This window comes from Mya arenaria, chromosome 3, assembly GCF_026914265.1.
Source record: "Mya arenaria isolate MELC-2E11 chromosome 3, ASM2691426v1".
Classification (NCBI taxonomy): domain Eukaryota; kingdom Metazoa; phylum Mollusca; class Bivalvia; order Myida; family Myidae; genus Mya; species Mya arenaria.
In genome coordinates, this window is record NC_069124.1 from 54,340,579 (window position 1) to 54,366,054 (window position 25,476).

The window sequence follows — 25,476 nt, forward strand, 5'->3', positions numbered from 1 at the left end:
GTTTTTAATATAATATATTTTAATCATTTTTTTCTGATGTCATGATATACAGGACATATTATGATTAAATGATATTCATCTTCTAAATCATTAGTGTTACAAACAGAACAATAACGTTGGGCTCTATCTATTCGATTTCGGCCATATCGGCCGGTTTCTATATGCAGTTTATGAGATGACAGTCTTAGCTTAGACAAAAACATTCTTAGTTTCTTTGGTAAATAAACTAGATAAAGTTCAATTTCCAAATGTTCCTTAATGAGTTTATATGGGCATAGAGTACTACTATTGCTTATCCGTTCATACCATGATTGCTTTAACACATCGAGCACTCTATTCTTAAACATAATTTGAAAGTTTTTCAAATTAACTGAGTTTGGATTGAACCACACATATGAGAAAACCATAATATCTAACAACGATTTTACCTTATTGGCCCAGTTTTTACGATACTCAAGATTTCCTAACATGTCACTTTATAATTCCTTTGTGATAATGTTGTCGGTAGAAATAGTTTTACACCAAAATCTTATAATCCTAGCATATCGATTGACGTATAAAGGGTATCGACCTATTTCACCGCAAACGGCCATGTTGCATGAACTCGTTTTAACACCTGGAATATATTTACAAAATTTTAGATAAATTCGCTCGATCTCTTTTGATTTTGAAAATCCCCATTATCTCAGACCCATGATTCAACGTGACCCCAACAGAGGCGTCAAACAATTGACAAAGAACGCTAGACTTAAAATTGTAATGCTTTGTATTATTTATAAGTACATAAAGAGCCTTTAGACCTTTCCCTGCTATTCTTGGTTTAGAACAAAAGACCGGTGTAGTTAAAAACTGTTCCAAGGTAATTAAACTCATCAACTGTTTCAAGATATGTATTGCCATATGTATTGCCATTTTCACGTAAATTGCCCCTTTTCCGAAATACCATTATCGTTGTCTTTGCTTTGTTAACTTCTAGTCCCATTTCAAACAATAAACATGCAACAAATTTAAGCTTTTTTTGTAATTCATCAACAGTATTGCCAATAATTACCATATCGTCGGCAAATAACATTAGTATAACAGTGATATCATTTAAGGTAAGTCCGCTTACAGGACTATCTTCTAAAAATAGCTCAAGATCATCGACGAAAAGTGCGAATAAAATCGGGGACATCATTTCCCCTTGTTTAAGGCAAACCACACAATCAAAGTAATCAGACTACGAGCTACATTTTTTACACATGATTTCACATTTGCATACATATTCTTAACGATTCTAAGCATTTTCCCATCAATTCCTTCTCTAAAAGCTTTAGCCAGAGGCTATGTAAACTGACACTATAAAAAGCACGTTTCATGTCAATAAAAGAGCAGTACAATATTTTCTTATCATGTAACAGTTTTTGCACAATTGCATTTAATATAAAAATTGCATCTGTAGTAGACCCCTACGAAATCCAAATTGAGAATCGCTCAGTATATCATTATTTTCTGCCCAGTCAGTTACTCTTTTATTTAATATTCCGGTAAAAAATCTTTGCAAAACAACTTACTAATGTAATCCCACGGTTATTACTTGGGTTGCTTAAATCGTTCTTTTTGTATACATGAACAATAATGCCCTTAGACCACTCCAATGGAAAGTGACCCGAATTAAGAATAGCATTAAATAAATCAACTAGATGTGACGACGGAATATCAACTGCCTCGACAAAATACTCATTTAATAATTGGTCATTATTAAATGCTCTCTGGGGTGATAACTACCTGTTTTATTTCTTCAGAAGTAATAGGATTATCTAGTTCTTCGAAGCTACAATTAATATTTTCAAAATCATGGTTATTGCTAAAGTAGCTCGCTTCATGGTTTTCAGTTGAAGGTTTATCATTTTTCAATGATGAAAAGTAATTGTAGAAAGCATCCATAGAAACATTGTTATTTGTATGAGGGTTATTCATTAAACAGTGTCGTGTAATTTCTTAATGATATCTTTACAAATAAGAAATAAATTAAACACGTGTCTGTAATTAAATCTCTGGTAACAAAATACAAATAATCACCACAAAGCCACAAGTGTTTAGATGATGTCAAACGGTTTGGCCTCCAAAACTATACTTTCAATTCATGTCACACTTCTGCGTTTGAATGCATATACCTTTTACCTACATTTGTTCTGTATTTAAATAACAGGCTTATTTCGAAAATATTACATAGCTTTTAAAACAGTACACTACATGTATGAACAGATGCATGTTTTGTACGACATTTCAGTGTAATCAACAATTAAAGGACTATAAAGGGAACTCAAGAACACCTGAAAACCCCAATCTGCTTCAATCCTCCAGGAAGTGATACATGTATGACAATTATCATGAACATTTATATGAAAAACTACAGAAACAAGCTCAAAAGCGAAAAGTTTAAACATAAACCCCCTTTAATGGCATAGGGTAAACGCCAAAGACATATAACACAAAAACAAAATATCACAAACAAGAAATATGGAACAGCAGCAAGTTCAATTTTTAATCGAGTCACTTCATTAAAGAATTCCAGTTATAGCAACACATATATCACTCCATGTGGTAGATACGGATGCCCGCATGTCTAGAGCCAACAAATAACTTCTTTCTTTTGGCATCGTACGCAACACTTCTTGGTAGGAAACCATCAGTCGCTGGAACCAATTCCCGGTAAGCACCAATCTGTCCTGGTTTCAATTCTAGCACCGAATTCGACACACCGCCACACACTAATATGTGACCATCTTCACTGACGGTGATATCACGAGGATTGGCAAAGTCTTTCCAGATATTTAGAATTGTCCCTTCCAATGTCACATTGACAACACAATCGCTGACTGCATCGCCGATGTAAAGAGAGTTGTCATCCAGGTTAATGGCTAACGACAGTGGTGACCGTAAAGCAGGGCATACATCGTCGTCAATATTGAGAATACGAACAAGAATACCCGTATCGGTGTAAAGTCGTACTTCACTGGTTGGGACACCATAGGATATGACAAAGTTTGTTTCGATGTGTTCAATTGCGTGGCAGTCTTTTTCGACCAATAAAGCACGGTCGATGTGCAAACGTCCGTCTTCATTGACGTTAAATATTCTTACGTATCCACTCCTTGGACATGTAACTGCTATTTGGTTAGAAGCAACGCGCGCTACATCATTCACTTTTTCCTTACAGCATTTTTCATGAATTACTATCATTTTATCAATATCCAAACACGCTACTTTCTCCCACTTTATGATAACAAGAAAATGGTTGTTGAGTAGTTTCATTTTTCGGACCTGTTGTATATCAACGTCTGTCGACTGTGTATTTGTATTGCTACTCAGAGATAAAAGGCTGTCGATTTGGAGTAGATTACCCAACATGTCAGATGTAATTGCCTTAGGTCGCACTACAGGTTGGTATTCATATCTGTAAAACATGAAATTTATATATGAATATAATAACGTAAATATACGCCGTAAGACATGTACTAAGCACACAACACAATATGTATTTTGTGCATCCGAATAATGTTTAATCGGAATGTATTGAAATAAAGCGACTTTTAGTATTTCAGTTTTATATTACGCTTCGCTACCTCAACGATAATATGAACTGAGGCGCTGCCTCTACGGGCTTGAAGTGTTATTGCCGGAATCGTAGTTCTTTTTTATGAAACACGTGTTCTACAATACATCGCGGCCGGCATATTTGGCCTCTCCGGCCATCAAGAACAACTAGCTGTTTTATATAGACAAGTCGAAAAACATTTCAGTACATGTTCTTTAAAGTTAAGCACAGAGCCTTAATTTATGAATATTCATGTGGCAAGGACGAAGAGGCTTTTTTGAATGTGCTTTTCAGCTGTATAATTATTTTGATATCGGGTCTACACTCCAGTTACCAGAAAACCATTTTTTTGGAAGAAGTAAAAGATACAGACCATTATTTGTCCATGATTTAATGAAAACTAGTATGATAATACAGGCATATCTCCATTGTTCGCCATCATCCTTGCCACATACTTTGCATGATCTTTCAGTATTTTGATTAGTAATTAAGACCATAGTGAAAGAAATCGGCTAAGTAGTGTGAAGGAAATCATTCCTATTACCAGATGTAAATCCTTATAAGTACTGGTCTTTCACACCTTCCATAAAGCAAGCAGTAAGTGTTTCACAGTTTATTTATGAGTCCTTAATTTACATAGATACACTATCTACATACATTTATAAACTAAAGCTATAAAATATGAGATAAATATGCACATGGCCATTGTAAATAAGTAATGTGATATTCATACAGTTATGTTGCAGTAGACAAATTATTAATTATTATAAACAAGAACTAGGTAGCATATAATTATAATGAGGATAAAACATGAGCATTCAGCTGATACTGAAGACATTTTTAAAAAAAGTAAAAGATGAGTATATGGTCACCTTAGTGCAAGAACTCAATATCTGCTTCTATATCTATATGCAGTTATTGAGTTATTTATTATTTATTATATTCTTGTAACAATAACATTCAATACTCATATTTGAAGATTTAACTTCAACGCTATCCACATCATAAAATATGTCGATTTAACTGCAACATCAGTAAAACATTCCTTTGACCAAATGCATGAGTCCCTGATTAACAGTAAATAAAACAATTCATTTTAATATCACATGTCAAAAGCATTATCACATTTGAAAAAAAATATATATTGTTTACACAGAAAAAAATAAAAATAAAGTAATAGTTAAGAAAAAATATGAATGCAATAAATTACCCATTGAGGTCAAACATAAGAACATTACTTAACTTTTATTAAAACTTCATTTTTTTAAACCAAAAGATTTAAGGGGTTTACTTCCAATTTCAAAAACTAGTAACTAGTATTATTTTTTAAAGCACATTTCAATATCTGCAATATATTTCCATCACACAAGTGTTTTGTTTATAGTAAGTATAATTGTAGAATAAGTCTGTAATTAGAAAATGAATATATAAAAAAGTAACAGAAAAAAATGCATGGATTTTTTTTTAATTGAAAATGAAAACAAAAGTGAGCCTTACAATTTTCAACAAAAATGTTTTATCATTTGAATGTGGAGGGCAACATAAGTGAATGAATAAGTTAATGCTAAAATATTATTTAAGGCTTATACTAAAAATAACTGATAATCTATTGAAAAATAATGGATTGAAAGTAACTACATGGTCTTAATTAAGCAGTGTAATGTACATGTTTGTCAAGTTTAGAAGTTGTTATTAACTTTCATGTTTGTACATGAACTAAAGCAAGTACTTTTTGCTTTTGATTGTTTTCCTTTAAAGCATTGATATATAATAAAGAAAAATCCACTAATTTGAGGTTGTCATTTCTGCACACACTTGATTATGGAGGAAAATATCAAAATGCCATAAAAGTTTTGCTGTTACTTCAAGCTGCACTCTCACAGATTTACTGTTTTGACAACTTTTTTTATTATTCTTTGTCTTGGAATTAGATTTTGTTTTTGTAAATATCTGCTTACCAGTGATGAAAGACTGCTGACAAAAGATCAGATCGCAGATTTTCATATTTCCATTCCAAATTTAATGTTTTATAACTTAAACTGTTACTAACGGTTTAATAAAAATCCATAAAACATCGTTTTTTGGACGGAAATATGAAAAGCTGCGATCTGATCTTTTGTCAGAAGTCTTTTATCATTGGTTTGCATATATTTATGCAAAAACTTGTTCTTTCAAAGTTAAAAAATAAAAAAGTTGTCAAAACGTTAATCTGTGAGAGTGCAGCTTTAACATCAGATATCACAATAAATGGAAAAAACAGGTATCACACATGTCAGAAAATAAATTGCATAAAAAGCTGTTTAATTTCTGATAAAAATAGGATGGAAACTCTATCGCTAAACAATGACAAAAACAGTGCTATTACTTTGATATAAAGTCTTCTTGATGTTTTTGTTCTGAGTAATATCCCAAAATATGACATTATATAAATATTGCATGGCTTCCAGTGTGACAGTACAGTATTTACCCGAATGGTGACAATATGTACTGTCACACTGGAAGCCATGCAATATTTATTTTATTATACCGAACACAGTTACATTAATGATTTATATACATATATAAGATTTTTACCATAACACAACTTTCAAGTTTAATCAATTCATTCTGTAATTATTGTTTGTTTACATTCATTAGCTGTCATTTTTTTGGAAATGTCGTTTAAAAATAAGGCATGCACCGGTTGTAACCAGATTCACAATACATTTTAATACATGTAAGCAATTTTCATAGTTCCACAGGCAATGATTTTTCCAATTTTTACACTGAAAACTATCAGTTTTTGCAATACAGTGCCAAATTATGTTAAGCTCTATGCCACCTGTTTCTCCTATTTCATTCAACTTTCATAAAATATTGATACTTGAACAAAAGCACTCTTTTTTCTGTATTCACATTCGGATCTTGGTCAACGGGGGGCAGATAACTGTGGTATTGAGCCTATTGAAGCAACATTTTTTCAGAAACACACTTCAAAACGCCTATAGTTCAGCTTCATGCTATATGCAGGCTATATGCAACACATACTGAAAGTTTAACAATGATATATTAAACACTAAATGAATGAGACAAGTATTAGCACCTGTGGTATTTTCATAAAAAGCAGAAACAGCCATTTCCCTCAAATGGTAAGCCGCAAACCTTTTTAGAGCCATTATATCCTTATGCATAGGAATAATTTGACCAAGTAAAGTTTTCCTTGTAGCTTTCAATAGTGTCTATAGAACAGGCCACACAAAATGGCCTGCCTACTTTTTAAAGATTTTTTTCTAAGCAAAATAAGGTTTTTCCACTTCATCGGCTTAGTGTTTTATATAAAAAAAGACAAAGAGCCAAACTGAAATGCTTCAACTTGTCAAACTTGCTTTTCTGGTCCACTTATATACAAAGGTAACAGAACTGTTCAGTTTAACAAAAGAAATTTGGTGATTATGTGTTTATAGACAGTCTAAACACCACAATATGCCAAATTGTATGCTTCTGGGACAAATGGCGCAACAAAGGAAATGGTAAAAAAACACCAAAACTGAAAGATTCATGACAACTGCTAGTGTTTTCATGTATGAGGTGGCTACATAATGTAGAAAATGCAGAGATAGCATTATTATGCCCATTTAAAAAAAAATACTTTAAGTATCTGTTTTGAAGGCTAGATTTGGCATTATTTATTCAGAGTACAGCACATCACCATTGTCTATAAGTTGCTTATTTACACCTGATTTGCTATAAATCTCACTCTTTGGAATCATTTACACATAAACAAGTACTACAGAAATGACTAACATCTTCATTCTTCTGAAATATTGGATTCAGAGCTGCATCTCCTGGATTCAGATTGCAGGACTACCGCCGGGGGGGGGGGGGAAGCCGCAGCTAACTGGAGCTTATTGGCACATCATAATCTGCAAGCAAGACACAAAAGCAATGTTTTACACTAATAAAACTATCTGCCACTACTGTTAAAAGTTTGAAAAAGGCCTGTAAACACTCATTTGAGGCATACACAATCTTTTATGAATCATAAATGTGATAAATATGCAGAAAAGTTCATGAATTCAAGGATTTACAGGGCAATTTTATGAAATATATAGTCTTTTGGACATTTTGCAATCAGTTTTAAACAACTCAAAGGTTAATCTTATCTTAATGAGTATCCAGATGCATTTTGAAAGCATTAAAACCAGACATGCTTAGAATTTCTTCTTACTTGGAGCAGTATTCCATTCTCGGAAATCCTTGCCGAGAACCGGTATGGAAAACCACACGAGACCACATTTTGACCAGCACTGGTTCTTGTCCTTGAAAATTCCTCTGTGGCTGCAGCAACCAGACTGGCTATTAAAATAAGCAATAAATTAGGGTTTTTAAGACATTTATAATGAAATAAGTTTTTTTTTTAAATGCATGAAGGGAAAAGGCTCTAATCTTTATGAAAGCGACTCACTTTTTTATTTCTTTTGCCTTGAGAAATGGCAGGTTTTTGAATTATAACTGAATAAATGAATGAATATATATGAATTAATTAATGAATTAATGAAAGGTGGCATTATTTCTTTAAAATAGGGATCTCATTGTGTTGCTGTGATTGTTGAAGTAGATGTTTTCTTGTCCATAAGCTGAAAATCATATGCACACTAATGCACCAGTCAATTGTAACCACGGCCCCCTCAGGTCTGGGGGTAAACCGGGGAAGAGGGCCGTGTTTTTACTTTCCAGGTGGCCCCGCAGGACCGGGTGACCGCTGAAATTGGGCCTTATATAGAATCTCTGGGGTGCGGGGGCATTTGGCCGGGGCTTAACCATCAGTTTGTCCCCGTAGGCCGGGATTTTACCCGAGGTTGGCTGGACCAAAAGTCAAAGTCCCGCCTATTCCCCGGACCGGCGGGGGTGGGGGGTGGGTTGTGGTTACAATTGTCTGGTGCATGAAGAAAACATCATGCTGCATCAAATGTGTAGTAAGTTTTGATTAATGGCTTATAGAATTTGCAATTAATGTAATGTTTGCTTAAAAGAGCAAACAAAATGCGAATAGATGCACAATACAGACCAACGACTAATACAAGTTAGCAGTTTCATTAGAAAATAATATTATTTATAGTTATCAAAGCAGCACCATAAATGCTTAACAAACAACATGAAAGAAATTCATTAGGAATGGAACAAACAGTATTAATGGTCTAATATGACCAAACTTACTCACTTTATACTTCAGTTTGGATACAAATTTCCATTATAAGATCTTGAAGTGCTAACAAATTTTAGCATGTCGGCATGTTGGCATACACCAAGTACAGCTCGGCCGAGTGGCGGGCGGGCTGTCTAGCTGGTTCATCATCGTTTCCTCCCGGGTCTGTTTAAAATAATAAGAAAGGAAAATAAATAACCGCACAACAACAACTCAAACATACAATCATTGACACCCTTATAGCCTATAATACAACATACTCAATCAACACATTTCTGGCATACCAGTTTAAATTGATGGGATTCAATATCTATTTAAGAGCTGGCTTTAATTTCAAACAGTAAAAAATATATCAATATGTTTGAAACACTGAAAGATTGTTTTTATTGTTTATAAATGTCTATAAATCACCACAAAGCATATATATAATAAAAATGTTTTGAATTTTGTTATGCCTATGCTTTACTATATTAGAGCTGGCATTGTAAATGTCTTGTTAATTTTACATGAACAATACTGCTTTTTTGTAATTTATATAGACTGTGTTTTAAGAACAAATTGAGAAGAAAATTTTTCTCTACCATATTCTATCTCAAGTCAAAACAGCTGTTAGGAAGAGTAAATTGCACACCTACAAGCATGTTAAAAACTTCTGAAAAATATTGCAAAAACGGCCACTGTTTTTGTGCTGAACTGATGACTCCGCATTTTCTGATTATATGCAGGAGAAAAAATGTTTTATTAGCATTGCTTGTAGGGAGGGGAAACCCCTCCCGAACCCACCCCATTTACAAAATTAATAACTTAACTGTCATTTTTAGACTGTCGGCTGCAAGCCGACAGTCTTTAGAGAGTGGTAATTCAGAAACGCGACTAGTCGCCTGACACGACATATTGAACATGAATATATTAATACACACCACCTGCGTAGCAACAAAACTACTTACGTGAATGTGGGGCGTCAAGTACCTGCTTAAGTGTATTTAACGCGTTATTGCCTTTTTTATGACAAACATTGCGTGTTACTCTTAGTATAGTTGTACCGTTGCAATTTGGTGAGTTTTATTGAACAAAATAATGAAAAATAATGGAAGTATAGCATTTACATACGAAGTCATTTTACCCTACATCCAATAGTAAGCTACACCACATGTTTGCACCCCGTGTGACGTCACACATATCCCGGCATTCAAGACTGACCCGGCAAACCCCGGCAAAGAACTTATTTTATGAATGAAAGCTATTAAGAAATAAATCATACGCGGTTAAAGAGTTCATGTCATGTAATATTTTGTGAAATAGCTTTTATGTTTCAAATGATTTTTTTCAGCAGCAATCGAACTATTGTATTTGTTTGAGTAAATTATTTGGATTATACCTATCACAGTGTGTCAACATTATGCCTATTGTTGTTTTTGTATGGCGGCGATTATGCGGAAATGAAATTGAATGTTACTTCGAACACGTTCTTCTACAAAATAACCGACCTGTATTTAGTGCTATTGCTTTAACATCAATCGAAGCAGAAATGGCATCAATGTATGCGTCTAAAAATGTTAAATTTAGATGGAGACAATCCAGAAATGAGCTGCCAGGAAGTGATCGATTTCGGACACGAAGGTACATGTACATTAGTCTGAAATAATAGACGTGTTATACGGGATTCTTCCAATCCCTAACGTCTAAACGGTTTTGTGCAAAAAGCGGGGGTGTTTGAAAAATATTGAAATTGTATTAAGTGAAGTATTTTATGGTTGAAATGGATAATAAAGTAAAGATTTATATTCATATTTTACCATGGAAGTGTAAAGCTATTTTGCAAAAAACAAGCATTTAATGCATTAAAACACATTATTCACCTTTTCATTAAAAGGAAAGTTGACTGACACAGACAAATATTATGCCAAGTGGAACAACTTGGCCCAATCGTAATAATTCGGCCACCTCCGACAAGCTTCGAGATAATACAATCGTAACAACTCGGCCTTGGCCGAACAATCTGAACACCTCAGCCAGTATCCAACAGGGATTGACTATCTCGAAGCTTACCGAAGATGGCGAGTTGTTACAATTGATGGCCGAAATGTTCCGATTGTTGTAAAATTGTGAACTGCAGCCTTGCAGGTGCCCTTCATGTATATTTTGTTATGTTTTGACAGAATGAAATGAAGAAAAAACCATCAAACTCATAATTATTTGCTTGATATTACTTTTTGGTTACGGAATTTATATAAAATAGCATTATCTGGTAATATTGCTTGTTTTTATGATATGTTATAGATGCAATATGCTTTAACCCGGAATCCCGATCGGAATAACTACCCACTTTTCGTACAAAACAATTTGTACGTGAAGGATTTGCTGTATCAAAAATCGTAAAAAAATCTGTCAACGTACAATTATTTGGACTAGAAGGTACATCTAGCTGATCTACATCTCTAAGTCTAAATATTTGTACGTTGACGGACTCTTTTTTACGATTAAAAAAATGTATATATATATATATATATATATATATATATATATATATATATATATATATATATATATATATATATATATATATATATATATATATATATATGTGGCAAATCCTTCACTACAACATCTTCATGTTACTTTCAATTCAGAGTTGATTATTCACTAAAATTATTTCGCATTTTTAGTTGTGGTTTAACCTGAAACGTCTCAACCATCAAAAAAGAACATATATGCTTCAATAGTCTAAAAAAATAGACGTGTTACATGGGATTCTTCCAATCCCTTACGTCTAATCGGGTTTGTGCAAAACAGGATGGGGGTTGAAATATATTGAAATCGTAGTTATATAAGTATTATATGTTTGAAATAGATATTAAAGGTTTTATATTCGTATTTTAGTTATTACCATGTAAGTGCAAATATTTTTTTCACAAAACAAGCATTTAATGCATTTAAACACAACCATTTTACATCTATGTAAATCTATGCACCGCAGCCTTGCAGGTGATCTTCATGTATAACAGTTTATATCATTATGTTTTGACAGCATGAAATGAAGAAAAACACTCATCAAATTCATAATAATTCGTCAGCTTTTATTTTTTGTGTACATAACTCATATTTTAGATATATATTATTATCTGACCCGGAATCCCAATCGGAATAGCTACCCACTTTTGGTACAAAAAAATTGTATGTGAAGGATATGCCATTTCAAAATTTGTAAAAAGATCAGTTAAGTTACTATTATTTGGACTAGTGCTTCAAGTGTTTGATTTATTGTCTCTATAATGTATAATGCACCTGTCAATTGTAGAGCCAAGCTGGGAGCTGCCTAAAAATCAGTTACCCAGTTAGCTCAGTTTGACAGATCTCCATGCAAGTGTTCACATGGTCGTGGGTTCAAGCACCATACCAGTAGCATCTTTTCTCAAAGGTTTACTTAGGAACCCATCATCCAGGAGTAAACAATTATGATTGTTTTATTAAATATTACAGGCCATGTTCTTTTGTAAACTTTCAGATTGAGAAGTGCCTGGATACAAGGCTAGTATTGTTAACATCATCTGATACAATCAACTGGAACAAAGCTGACATTGCTGCCTGACCTGACTTAAAAATTGGATGGCAGTACATCAGACTAGAAGATTACAAGTATTGAGGTGGACAAAATGAAACCTGAGCCTACCAAAGCTGACAGATTGCACAAGAAACACATAAATGCAGGTATTTACTGAGATATTGTAATTATTTTTTGAAACTTCTCATTCATTTAGGAAGTTCAGTTGAAACAGAGTTGGCAAAAAAAATGAACAAAGGTATATACATTTTGAATTCTAATTCAAATGAGAACTTTACTGGCCAGCACAGAATGGTTAAATGCTAGTCTACCAACATAATGTGCCTGGTTCGAATCAGTAAAGCTGATGAATGTACTGGTTGTGTAGCTAGGATGTGAGTAGGTCTGCACTTGGCTGATAATGCATATCATATGTTTAAGCTGCACTCTCACAGATTGTCTGTTTTACCAACTCGTTTTTCATTTCTTGGTCTTGTAATGAATTATTTTATGCGAATTTCTGAACACTGGACATAATAGACAACTGGAAAAAGGGGATCGCTGCTTTCTTATATTAATTCAGTCAAAAAAGACAACTGAAAATATTGGAACTCTGTTTTCTTATTTTAATACGGTCAAAAGATGATGTTCTGTGCCAAAAATCTCATTATTAGTAAAGCGTTAGTAATGCTTTTAACCATAAAACCAATAGTTACAAATATAAATATAAAAAACATGATCTTATCTTTTGTCAGCAGTCTTATTTCATCAGTTTTCATACTGCTTTTCATTAGCTTATTCCAAGCCAAAAAGTAAAAGAAGTTGTCAAAACCTTCAATCTGTGACTTAAAGTGCAGCACTCTTACAGATTGAATGTTTTGACTACTTTATTTATTTTTTGTCTTGGAACGGGCCAATTTATGTGAAAATGCATGTTAACCATTTATATAAGATTGCTGACAATAAATTTGTCAGAAAATGTTTATATTTAAGTTCAAAATGTTTTATGCATTTTTCTTAAACCGTTAGTAACGCTTTAAGCCATAAAACCTTTGTTTTCGACCTGAAATATGGAAGTCTGCAATCTAATATTTTGTCAGTAGTCTTATATCACTGGTTTGCAGATATTTTAGCAAAAAAATAGGTCATTCCAAGACAAAAAATACAAAAGTTGTAAAAACAGTAAATCTGTGAGAGTGCAGCTTTAAATGACTAAATGTTTTGATTTGGCTCAATTTTCACTTAAAATCTTATAGTTTTGTGGCATCTAAATGGTTTGTTTTTAACAACATTACATGTGCATATGTATATATTTGTTCTTAAATTTGTAATTTAGAATGGAAGATTCATTCTCTGGAAAGTAGAAAAGGGCATGTTACATACTGTTATCATTGCCATGACAGAAACCATATTGAGGAGCTGGTCCACCTGTAGGAAGAATTGCGCTATTGGTTGGAGCAGCACTATTACCCAGCCATACACCAGCACTTAGTTTGTCATAGGGAGCATTTCTGAGCAGTTATGGAGACCACTAACTATGCAGGTATGTCATCATCAAAATCTTGGTTTATATATTTTTTTATAATTTAGCATCTGTTGAGAAGAAATTTATTTATAGATTGAAGGCACACACTATAGATTGATGCCCAAAAATATATTTCTTATTTTAATGCATTATCATGTCTAACTCATTTGACTTAAATGATCAAAGCAAAAGAAATGCAAATGATTAATCTGCAGATATACAAATGTAAGCTTTTTTAACTGGGGAAATTGTTGCCACTTGTCTATTAATTAAAGAACACATTTATAATTAATAATGTTTAATCTGTACACAAATCATATGGCTTCTTTGTTTTAACCATCAATGTCAAAGAGTCCAGCATGATAATGCATTAAATTGAAAAAAATGCATTAATTTATATGAACCCTTTAAAACAAAGACATTTCCTAAATCCAATAAAAAATAATTGAATATTGATGCAGAGTTCAGTTAGAATATAATATAACTTTTTTTGCAGTTGTTGCAGTGAAACTTGCACCAGTGTGTTTTCTGTGGAGATAAAGAGATAGTGTCCAGCAATGAAGACCCAACTCAAGATCTGACCTTGTAAGGCCAATATGAAATAACTGTGTGGGAAAATGGGAAAAACCTGCAGTCAGGAATGCACGGAAGTCATCAAAATAACAGTGTTAAATTAATCTTGAATAACTTGACATTTATTTTGTTTGACATATTTATTCATGGTGCAGTGAAAACATTCTTTTTTTCTCATGGTTATTTAAATTTAGAATTGATAGGAGGGAACATCACTATGTAGTTTCATGTTCATAGTCAGATCAAAACCCATGTACATGCCCAAATGAGCATTCGAAAATATCGAAATGGTACTTGTTGTATGTAGTGTAAGTTAATTAACATAATAAACAAAAATTTATTATGTAATAATTGCAGATTTTTTTTACTTTAATATCAAAGAAAGTAACTCGAGCACAAATTTTGTAGATATGTGGACTCTGTTGATAGAAGTTCTTGGAGGGATTTTTAGGCTTGAAAGAGCATCATTTTAAAGTTATATTTTTATTATGTCCCTTGAATCTTGGGTATAGTTTGTATTGTATTTGCATTTTAAAGACATTGGCTTCAACAGACCCTAATGAAATGAAGACAGAAGGAATGTAATTGCTTACTGAAACTGTTATAAGCGACGTCATAAATTGAAGCAATTTTAACATAATGAATATGCATTTAACTAATTTAAAGCGGTTCAAAATTAGGAAATTTGAATTAAGAATCTTGTAGGCCATTGGATACATGATTAAGTAGGGCCAATATATTTGTGCTTATTATAATCACATTTATCCTTCTTCATCTACCTTAAAGAGTGTTCATCATTTGTATGAAATCATTTGATCACGTTTCATTTGAAAGAACTTTGCGTTAGTGTTTGCTTGCTTCAGTTACGTCACCGACAGTCTTGCAGCGCTTTCAGCGCTTTGATTTACTTTGTAGGAAAGAGTTAGTCTTTAACTGTCTTGCATGCTTATACATCCCTTCAGGCTGAATAATTTTGAAAAGCAGTTAACTTAAAGAAATTCTGTGCGGAAATACGTGCCAGTTTAAGCACGAACTGTCAATACATTTCATCACGCCTAAAGGTATCCTTCTGAAAACTTTTGTAAAACAAATCACCAGTAAGACACTGTAGCTCTAGTGTTATCATGTAATTCTGCCAAAAAGAAACACTGCCTTTTATGCTGAAACCTCCCCTGGGTTCATAATCTATAATACTCACATTATAATGCCTGTTGAAACCAGGTCAAACATGCCAAATTTGATGGTTGTCGGGAGGGGAAACCCCTCCCAAACCCTCCCCTCTTAAACAAATTATAAATTACTAAACATTTGATTTCATTATTTGTGCTGAAGTGTTTTTTTCTGTAATTTCATTCATACATCTTTATCGTTTTAAGTATTTACGAGTCATCTGCACCACTCTGCCATGACAAATTTATTTATTCAATAAACATTTTTTTATTTTTAAACTGGGTTGAAGTGTGTAACCAGCCGCCGAGTTAGCTCTGTGTAGCTATATAGAGTTCCAGCTGCGGTGTTGTGTTTCAAATCACCTCACTGGACATAATAACATTCAGGTTACCCACAATCGTGACAGCAGTAAAAGAGCAGAAGTGCCTACATGTCGGCCTAAATGGTTAAAGGGACTGTGTCACAGATCTATAAGCACCAAAAAAAGTTTTTTTTCTTTAACGATTCTCAGGACACCGAGTAGCTAATCACGCATAAGGAATGAATTTTATCTGGTAATCTTTTTTAATGGAAAAATATGAAATATCTCATGAACTTAAATAAATTATAAACTATGTGATACTTCAGTAAGTAAGTTTCAATGCATTGTACACATTGAGGCCAAATTTATGATATTTTTCGACAATTTTCATATTTTTTCGCTATTTTTATCATCTGTGAGACAACCCCTTTAATGGGCGGACGAGTCTAGTTTGTGTGAGTTGAAACCAGCTGCCCATTTAACTCAGTTGGCAAGAGCGCCGTGCTAGTGTTCCTGCGGTCGTGAGTCTGAGCCCTACACCAGGCTCACTTTTCTTCTACAGTAAGGTTTACCATAAGCATGCGCAATGATTTTTAATGAAAAAGTAATGTTTTTTAGATTTAGTTTTCACTACTTAAGTTTTAACATTTTTATTCAATACTTTAATTTTACAATACAATAAACGAAGTACACAATCGCACAATTAAATTATGACTTGAAGGTCATATCGATATATGGATACCGATTGCATCAACTTAGCTTGTTCATTATCCGTAAAAACCAACGTTATGTCATTATGGTGTCCAAACAGCAACGTATGAACGATTGAATTTACAATAACAAGTATAATTCTTAGTACAACTTAACTATGAAAGCAACGTTAAATCGGTGTTATTGCATCATGATGAAAGTTTCAATATAATAGACACATTGAAGGAAGACGTCACGCGCACCTGCAATGTGCTTATATGCAAATCATTGTTTACATCAGCTGTCGTAAAATGCGCATAAATACATTTAACCTAATTATTTAGATATCCAGTTTAAACGCTATTTTTTAAGATGTGGGGTAAAAAAAAACACAATTGTTATGACAAACCCTGTTTGTTTTGTATTATTATTGCAGAGTTATGAAATATAATTTCCGGTCAAAAGAAGTACTCTTTAGACGTGTATTCTCCACTCCTTTTATGGAAGTGCCGAAGGTCGATTGTACATGTACCTCGGGTATTTCCGTATTGATTTTCATTGGTTAACGGAGGTCAAACCTCGCCCTAAACATGTACAATTTGCTTGCCGGCATGCACGCGCTTTATATGAACAATGTATGACGAGCTTTTCTGGTTCTCATTTTCACGGTTCAGTGGTGCCCAATTTTTTTAATGCCTATCACTCCGGCAAAAAAGAAGTAGTCCCTTGCATACACGTACAAACCGTAAGAGGGCTTGTACAGACAAACGCTTCGCGTTTGTCTTCAAGCCCGTATAAATATACTTATTATTATTTAAGATATAACCGTAAGATCATCTTATCTAACTCTTTTGACAACTTTTTGTCTTGAAACGAGCCATTTTTTTGCGAAATTCCATAGAAACCAGTTATATAAGACTGCTGACAAAAAATAGATCGCATATTTTTATATTTAAGTTCAAAAATTGATGTGTTATGCATTTTTCTTAAACGGTTTAAGCCATAAAACATTAATTTTCCAACGGAAATATGAAAATCTGCGATTTGATCTTTTGTCAGCAATATTTAATCATTGGTTTGAAGATATTCACGCAAAAATTTCTCTTTCCAAGACATAAAATAAAAAAAGTGTAAAAATGTTATATCCTGTGAGAGTGCTTTTTTAAGTTATAACCGTAAGATCATCTTAGCTTACTCTTCAATAGAGACGTTTTTGTAATTGAATAAATGGTTTGAACATACCGTTTGAACTTATTATGGCCTTCAACATTTTGCAGTTGAGTACGAAAGTCTGACATTCGCTCTTTAGACTTGAGCAAACGAATATGTCTCTGTATTTTCTGACGATCTCCTTTTACATTCTCAACTTTGTTCGTTTCTGCGTTAATGTTTGTTTTCATGCCATGACAATTCAATGAGCAAAACTCATTTGTTTCTGTATCGGCGTTTTTTGTTTCCTCGACCTTGTCTTTAACAACTTTAAAGTTAACCGCTACATCAGAGCGCATTTTCATTATGTGTTTTTCGATGATTGTACGTGCGGACGCATGGTCTTTTTGCACCCCTGCCCTCTGCATATAAATAGTTTTTGCTGCCCTCGAAAGTTTGGTTGACAAAGCATGAAGGCTATCGTTGTATCGTGAAATTCTCTCTTGGAAGTCGACTGAATCTATTGATTCCGCGATATTCCTCACTTGTTTGCACCCTCGGTGTCTAGTACAAACACATGTTAAACAAGCCAGTGCATCACAATCACTACACAGATATTTCAATAGCTCATCCTCATGACCACTGATAAGGCACTTGTCGACAAGCGTTTGTGTCGTACAATTGGATTGTGTAATTTGTTTTATGTTAGGATTGTATTTAGGCAAGACCAATATAGCATGATCTTTATGGTTTGACTCATGTGTTACGGTGCAACGTCCACATAAGTGGTCAAAGCATGTCTCGCAAGAAGTCACTGCGGGTCTATGTTGGTCATCTAACAGGCAAATTTCACAAAATTGATAAATTACTTCATCCGATTCTAGTTCATAATTCCTGGAACTTGCCATAACTACTGGGTTGCCCTTAGAGTTGGCATGACATCCAATATTTTTTGATCGTGTGGATGTCTGTTTAGATTTCACTAAGACAGTCAATGTATGTCTTCAAAGCAAAAAATGCGAGTCTTTGTTACAGGTAAATTAATGTCACATAAATGAATTGATACTTCGTCAAAATCAAGCTTATGTTTCCTTAAGGTCTAAATCACTTCCTGGGCCAGTCATAGAGGTGACTGACTGTCGACTTTGATTTTGCTGTCGTTTTGGCGTAGCCGAGCTGGAACTGAAGGCTTCGTTCCATGATGAGTTTCATGTGCCTGAATAAGAACACAAACGGTTTTATTAAACGAGGTCAACTTCGATATCAGAAGTGAAAGGTAAACGATATACCATCAAGACAACGCGCTGGTGCTTTTTTGCCAAGTAATGATTATCCAAAGTAAAACTTGTGAGTCGTTTACAAAAAAGCTCTCTAGGACTAGGAACGATCATAATTAAGGATTTAGGGTAAAACATTTATTATACATTCACAAAGTAAATTGGGGGCTATTTAGGTACCACACACATCGTCACGTCCGTCTATCCTTCCTATTCGACCGTTCCGCTGTTGTGTTCTGCCCATTACAATGTCATTTATGTTGGGATATCTTAATAACTTGGTAGAAGTGACCACCATAAAATAAAGACATGTATCGTCTTACAACCGCTTTCTCGCTTCAATGGCAAGGTCCTTGTGGCCGTAGAACGTTTTCTTAATTTTATCATATTAGCCTAAATGATGCGAGTGGTTCATATCCTTTCGATAAGTGTGTCATTCACGATTGGATCTTGAAGAATATGGCTAAGGATTACGGTATTGTGCGCCCCAAACACAGGGAACTACTAGTAGTTTCAATGTCAATGTTACTGCTCACCTTAGAACTTGGACTGTTTTGCTATACCGTAAAACACGACTTTGATAACGTTCTGTCACACACCACACCCCGGCCCCTAACTACAATGTAACTGACACTTCGAGCATAAATGTCATGCATGGTGGAGTTCCGAAAGAGTTTGGCATACGTGACCACCATAAAAACAAGACCTGGGAAAGGTCAAGGTCACTCGCATGGCTGGGTCAAGGCGTGTTTGAGGTACCTCGTTTACCACGTTGACTATATAGAATATTTTGTGACATATAAAAGTTAATGGTTTTATATGACTTCTATTTTATGAGTTGAATTTTAGCATTTGCCTGAATCAAGCATTAACATCCTGTGTCAAGGTGTCGTGCGGGGCTATTCATTTCTCCTGGTTTAGGACATTGTTAACAAGAGCATTGATATGTAGAAGGAATCGCTTACAATAAGGATGTAAGTAACAGAAGCGCTCATGTCATGAAAACTTAATTATAAGACATCTTTCTTGGTCTGACACCACATATAAATCAAATATTTAAAAAGGATTAAAAGCGAAGGAGAGTTTTAGAACAATTGCTTAAAACAAGAAAATAACGAATCTAAGACATGCCAAAGTACTTAACATAACAAGGGAATCATATTTAATAAAAACCTGTAAAAGTGTTTACATAATTTACATACCTTATGATATATCCGCACAAGCAAACATTTCCTGTTGGGTTTTTTAAAGGTATGAAAAGTTAAGTAGTACATGTCTGCTGTGTTTATATTCAAATTATATCAGTTATGTTATCTGATAGCTCTTAGCTCGCAGTAAATGCACACTTTAAACAGGACGTATTGATCGGATGAATACTGAAATTTAAATCGTTATATACCTGTCGGTAAAAGCAGACGTTTTTAAAGAAATCTATCATTATTAAGCAAACAAGCAGGATATGGCTGGTGTAGAAAGCATTTACTGTGACTTATGTGTTCAAGATAACAACAACATACAAGCTGTGGCATTCTGTAAGAACTGCACGGAATTTTTCTGTGATACATGTGCAAGGTTCCATTTGAGACAGGCACTTGCAAAAACACACACTGTTTTGAGAGGAAAGGATTTGCCAAAGGATTCATCATTGATTAAACGGAAACAAATACTGGTTGATTATTGTGAAAAAGGGCATACTGATGAGCTTTTAAAGTATTTTTGCAAGAACTGTAACACTCTTGCATGCTCTATGTGCATACTTAATGCACACAAGGAATGCTCCAAGGTTGAATGTCTTCAAGACCTTACAAATGATGAATTGGATAAAGAGTATGGCGATTTCATATCAATGTCTAAAGATATGGAAAGGTCGATACATAACTATCACAATAAAGTAAATGCCAATAGATTGCTGATAAATCAATATCACAAGAGCGCAATGCATGGCATGCAAAAAGACGAAACGGGCCTGTTAGAGCAAGTGGGTGCTGCTTCAGAATCTGCCCTACAAGACGTAGACAAAATCAAAACCCGAAAGTGGGAAGCTTTAGACAAACTGACAGAAAAACACAAATATCTCGAAAAGAGGATTTCAATGTTCAAGGAAAGAATTGCAAGTCGATCTACCGCAGACAAAAAGGCTCAACTATTTATTCAGATATTTCGACTGGAAAAACAATTGGATACAATACAAAAAGAAACTAGTAGTCTATTAAAAGAAATCGACACGGATGCGTTTCGGTAATCATTTATTTTCAACAAAGAAATTAAATTCTTCATTACTTCATTTCGATTTTCTTGTTTCAATGCTAAAGTATTAATCTACATGGAGTCTTATTTGTTTCAAGTCTAGTAAACGTTTTATATCTATCTCAAAAACATCTGTTTTGAGTTTAAACCAATCAAAATCAATAATTATATGCAGTGTATTTCATGAAATAATTCTAATACGAGTTAACATCTATTGAAACCAAGTTATTCTAAAACCGATTAAATTTAGTAATAAAGTACTTTACGTAAATGAAGACGTTTAATAATATATAGGTACAATGTACTGTCATATTTAACGCAATTTGATTCAACCAGATGTTGGTATTAAAACATAAGATCGACCGAGAGTCACTAATGTACGTATTTTTGTTCTAGTTTCAGATACATTCCCAAGACAGACGACACTAACCTCACAAAAGCAGGTGACGTCGTCGATATAACGATCCAAACGACATCAACATTTTGAACATTAGATGACTGGTTGCATTCAGCGATCGATATGACTTATTTAAAAAACGTTTAAAAAGTGTTATGTAACCTAAAATGTTATTGGTGTCATTTGTTTTGCCTATTGATAAAGAGGAGCATGTACAGTGAGAACTGGTATATGAAAATAAAATACCGGTTTTGAACTAAATCTAGAACAAACATAGGTTATTCATGAAATGCTGTTTCAAGGCTCACTTAGTATTCCACATGACCCACATTTGTTATCATGTATTGTTAGTTGATCAAACAAAGATTCTGTCCAGCAAATATGACTTTTGGATATAAATCTTGCCTCTTAACTTTGGACGTTTTAGTTGTATTATTTGACCCAGTGACCCATGTTTTATCCGACATAATCTAATTTTATAAAACAATATCATTTAAATATAATGGCCACGTTTCACAAAGTTTAGATAAGTCCATACTTAAACTTTTGATAAAAAGTGATAAATACGGACATACTACTTAACATGATAAAAACAGAAAACTAAATGCGTGTCGGATAACAATGTCGACCTTGCGCTATGATAATTATGAAAAAAACTATTAAGAAAGACTTAATTCAAGTGTGACCTTTAACTCTGACACATATATATAAATGGCTCTCATACACGACACACACTCTTTTAACAGTGAACACTTAGTTTTACTAAGACTGAAGACCGACCTTTATTTTTTGCAAAAGAGAAACCCTCACAATGAGGTATAAACAAAACACATTTGTTGGTTTATTTAACATCCTTCGGTGCTAGCATGTATCCCATGTCATCATTTGGCGTTCTTCAATACAATAACTACGGTTGAATATATTTACAAATTCCATTCGTGGTGTCAAAACTCATAAGACTCACGCCGGAGAAGTAAGGCGCTTTGGTTGATGTGGTAGCGGGACTTGGAGAGTGTGCGCTAAAATAGCAAGCTACATGTAGGGCAGATATATTTGTGAAAAAAATATCGTCCTTCATGACAAGACACGACCGACACCAAACAGCAATAACAAAGGATCGTCTGCATTTAGTGGTATAATAAATGGGGAATTGCAGCAATCAGTATATGCATTTCTTTTAGATAAAAAAACGGCATATACATCGGCAACTTTCCAGAACATGTAGACAAAAACATTTTGTACTTTGGAACGAACCACTTTCAATGAGTTTTTGTGTTCTAACAACAAGGACCAGTACATACATGTTGACCTTACAAAACCTTGACCATTTATTTGACAAAAGGAAATAAGCATTGCGTCTGACCAGCGCAGCGAATAAGTATCTTGTTTTGGGTTTATAGCAGACAGGCTTACATTTATTTTAATTTATTTTCGATGTTTTACATATTCACGGTCATCAAAACAGTGTCTTTACAATATAGCTGAAGGGAAGCTGAAATGTGTTACTGACTTTTCTTGCAATCCAAAAACCTGTTCCTTAAATCCTTTTCCATTGGAATTTGTAAGCATATTCTTATATGCCATCTATTTACTTTCCAAAATCCGACAGTGAAAATACAGTAGTAGACAAACCCAGTGAATTTCCTATTGGAAAAATACGAAAATACTGCGAAAAATGCATGTGTTGTAAGCGATGTTATATTTCAGTAAGTAAGATTCAATGCGTTGTACACAACGATATCAATTTAATGTAATTTTTTTTTTAATATATTCTTTTTACTTGCACTTGTGTCTAGCCCCTTTGAGGTAGAAATTTGGCTTAATGAAATAAGTTACTGACTCTTGTTATGCTTAAGAACTGGAGGAAATGTGATCAAACACAGGACAGAAATAAAACACTTGCAAAGGATATAATAGAAGCTGGTCTTATGCTGAAAGTGTAACGTCTACAGATGATAAGACTATATATTTCATTGTTTTGTCTAGTTGCATATGAACGTCATGACGAAACTATCGTTGACCGGCTTTGAGTTTTCCTAATGGTGACCTGTTGCTGCAGAAGCAAGATATGATAAAAAGAAAGGTTGTCTATCGAAATACTATGTCAACACAAGCTGTACCCCAGAGAAACAACAAGCTGCTACACACATGCATATAAGAAAGCTGCTGAACAAGTGAAGAAAGAGTACGAAGCACTGACACTCAAAGTAATGAAAGATTATTATTTGTCCATATTGCAGGTTCATTCAAACAGCAAAAGCGGATGGTTGTACCGATGTTGAAAACTACAAGAGCCCATACCGCAAGAAACTGCTAGGTCACAAAGTGGCGAAACGGATTTAGTTTGTTCTTCCACAAAAACATTGGGAAAAGCAATCAAAGAAACAAAAAACCTTCCAGATTTGGTCGAAACGAAACAAAATGTTCGTATGATATTGAAATCGAAGAGGACACAGATGAATCAATAATACACAAGGCAATTTGTGTTCACAGGAAACGAATAGCCAATGTAGTACGAAACTTAATGCAGAATATAACTCCTCTGAAAAGATGTCACTGATTTCACAGAAAGCCGTTTTTGATCTATTGCAATATAAAGCAGTGTGTATGCTATCGGATGAGGTGTATGTTCGATAATGCAATATAAATGATGACACAAATTGTTTAGCAATAGCATGCGATTTAACAACATTAATGTCATCATATGAACTAGGTAGTCAACATCTATTTGAGGACTGGTATTCGATGGGATATTCAGGGCTTAAAATGTTCTTTTTCGTCTTCGGCTCAGCATGCCATACTAACCCAAACCATCTGGACCCATTCGGACTCTATAACAAATCGGGATGAGGGTGGTAACCTTCTTGTTGGTGTATCAGACAATTTAGAGTATGAAAGAACTGTAGATGACAAGCGCACTACACATGCGATGATGAGCATTCTTATTTCAACAACACTGTTGATGAACTCTTGCCACGTCTTTCATCGTATGTGATGACAGAACTCGGCCAATCAGATGTATCAATTGTCTTTGATATGGGCCTTTGCAAAAGCACTGGAAATAGTCAGGGGTTGTATATGTGTAGTAACTATGGATCTGGCGACATGCTTTGATTCCGCATCATGAAATACCCCTATTTCACGAGTTTTGGCTATGAATATGACTCGAGAATCTTCTTCTACCCACATTGATGCGACAGCCAATCGCCGCTTCTGAGCTTCTCAATACAATGACATGCGACTGTGAAATCTGCAATGATGCGATCTGCTCTTGTTCTGCAAAGCAGCAACCATGCACATTGGCTTTCAGATGTGTCGGAAATATTGATACTGATGACAGTGTGTGTGCTTACTTGTACACGCTCTCAGCGGTATTCAGCAATGACCCTGAAAGTGATGACTGATTTCTAGAATAGACATCTCAATAAGAAACACAAAATAAGTGAATACGTGATTCAACTGTACATATAATATGCACATACAGTTCTACTTGCTAGTATGAATATGTTAAAGTTAGTACATCGATCAGTGTATCTCAAATTTGTTTAATGACGAACTAACTTTATGATGCACACTGTTTTATGATTGTGATTCATGTTGTTCATCTTTAAATGTTATATTTTATTACTCAAAGCGTACGCCAGGTTTTATTTGTTAACATATTATTTATGACTGAATTGTTGGTTTTAAGATTATTCATAATCAAGACGCATGAAGTATACCCGATAAATAAATAAAAACACCTTTAAATAGTTCACTTGACGTTGTTTAGTTCTATATAACCAACCAGTATAAGGGGTATAACCTTTATATGACCAAATAGTATTACTGAACTTAGTGA

At 34.1% G+C, this 25,476-nt stretch overlaps 2 protein-coding genes and 1 long non-coding RNA gene across 3 annotated transcripts; 2 read left to right on the forward strand and 1 right to left on the reverse strand.

Annotated features, from left to right (window-relative positions):
* Window positions 1-1,933: 1,933 nt before the first annotated feature.
* LOC128226649 (uncharacterized) lies at window positions 1,934-20,296 on the reverse strand. The gene is made up of 3 exons (XM_052936610.1): window positions 20,194-20,296; window positions 17,808-18,930; window positions 1,934-3,439 (listed from the first exon to the last, which is right to left on the reverse strand). Exons 2-3 carry the CDS (start codon window positions 18,620-18,622, stop codon window positions 2,575-2,577), a joined length of 1,680 nt encoding a protein of 559 aa, XP_052792570.1. The 5' UTR covers window positions 18,623-18,930; window positions 20,194-20,296; the 3' UTR covers window positions 1,934-2,574.
* LOC128226650 (uncharacterized) lies at window positions 12,349-14,679 on the forward strand. Its single transcript, XR_008259713.1, has 3 exons — window positions 12,349-12,473; window positions 13,710-13,849; window positions 14,328-14,679. It is a non-coding gene; the product is annotated as an uncharacterized LOC128226650 (long non-coding RNA).
* Window positions 20,297-20,414: 118 nt separating the features above from the next.
* LOC128225626 (transcription intermediary factor 1-beta-like) lies at window positions 20,415-22,003 on the forward strand. Its single transcript, XM_052935518.1, has 2 exons — window positions 20,415-21,229; window positions 21,635-22,003. Exons 1-2 carry the CDS (start codon window positions 20,451-20,453, stop codon window positions 21,723-21,725), a joined length of 870 nt encoding a protein of 289 aa, XP_052791478.1. The 5' UTR covers window positions 20,415-20,450; the 3' UTR covers window positions 21,726-22,003.
* The last annotated feature ends 3,473 nt before the right edge of the window (window positions 22,004-25,476 follow it).

Coding starts and splice junctions, on each gene's coding strand:
- LOC128226649 (XM_052936610.1), bottom strand. CDS start 18,622: ATGGCAAGTTCCAGGAATTATGAACTAGAATCGGATGAAGTAATTTAT. Junction 3,440..17,807: donor GGCCATAATAAGTTCAAACG/GTATGTTCAAAC, acceptor CATGTTTTACAG/ATATGAATACCAACCTGTAG.
- LOC128225626 (XM_052935518.1), top strand. CDS start 20,451: ATGGCTGGTGTAGAAAGCATTTACTGTGACTTATGTGTTCAAGATAAC. Junction 21,230..21,634: donor ATCGACACGGATGCGTTTCG/GTAATCATTTAT, acceptor TTTTTGTTCTAG/TTTCAGATACATTCCCAAGA.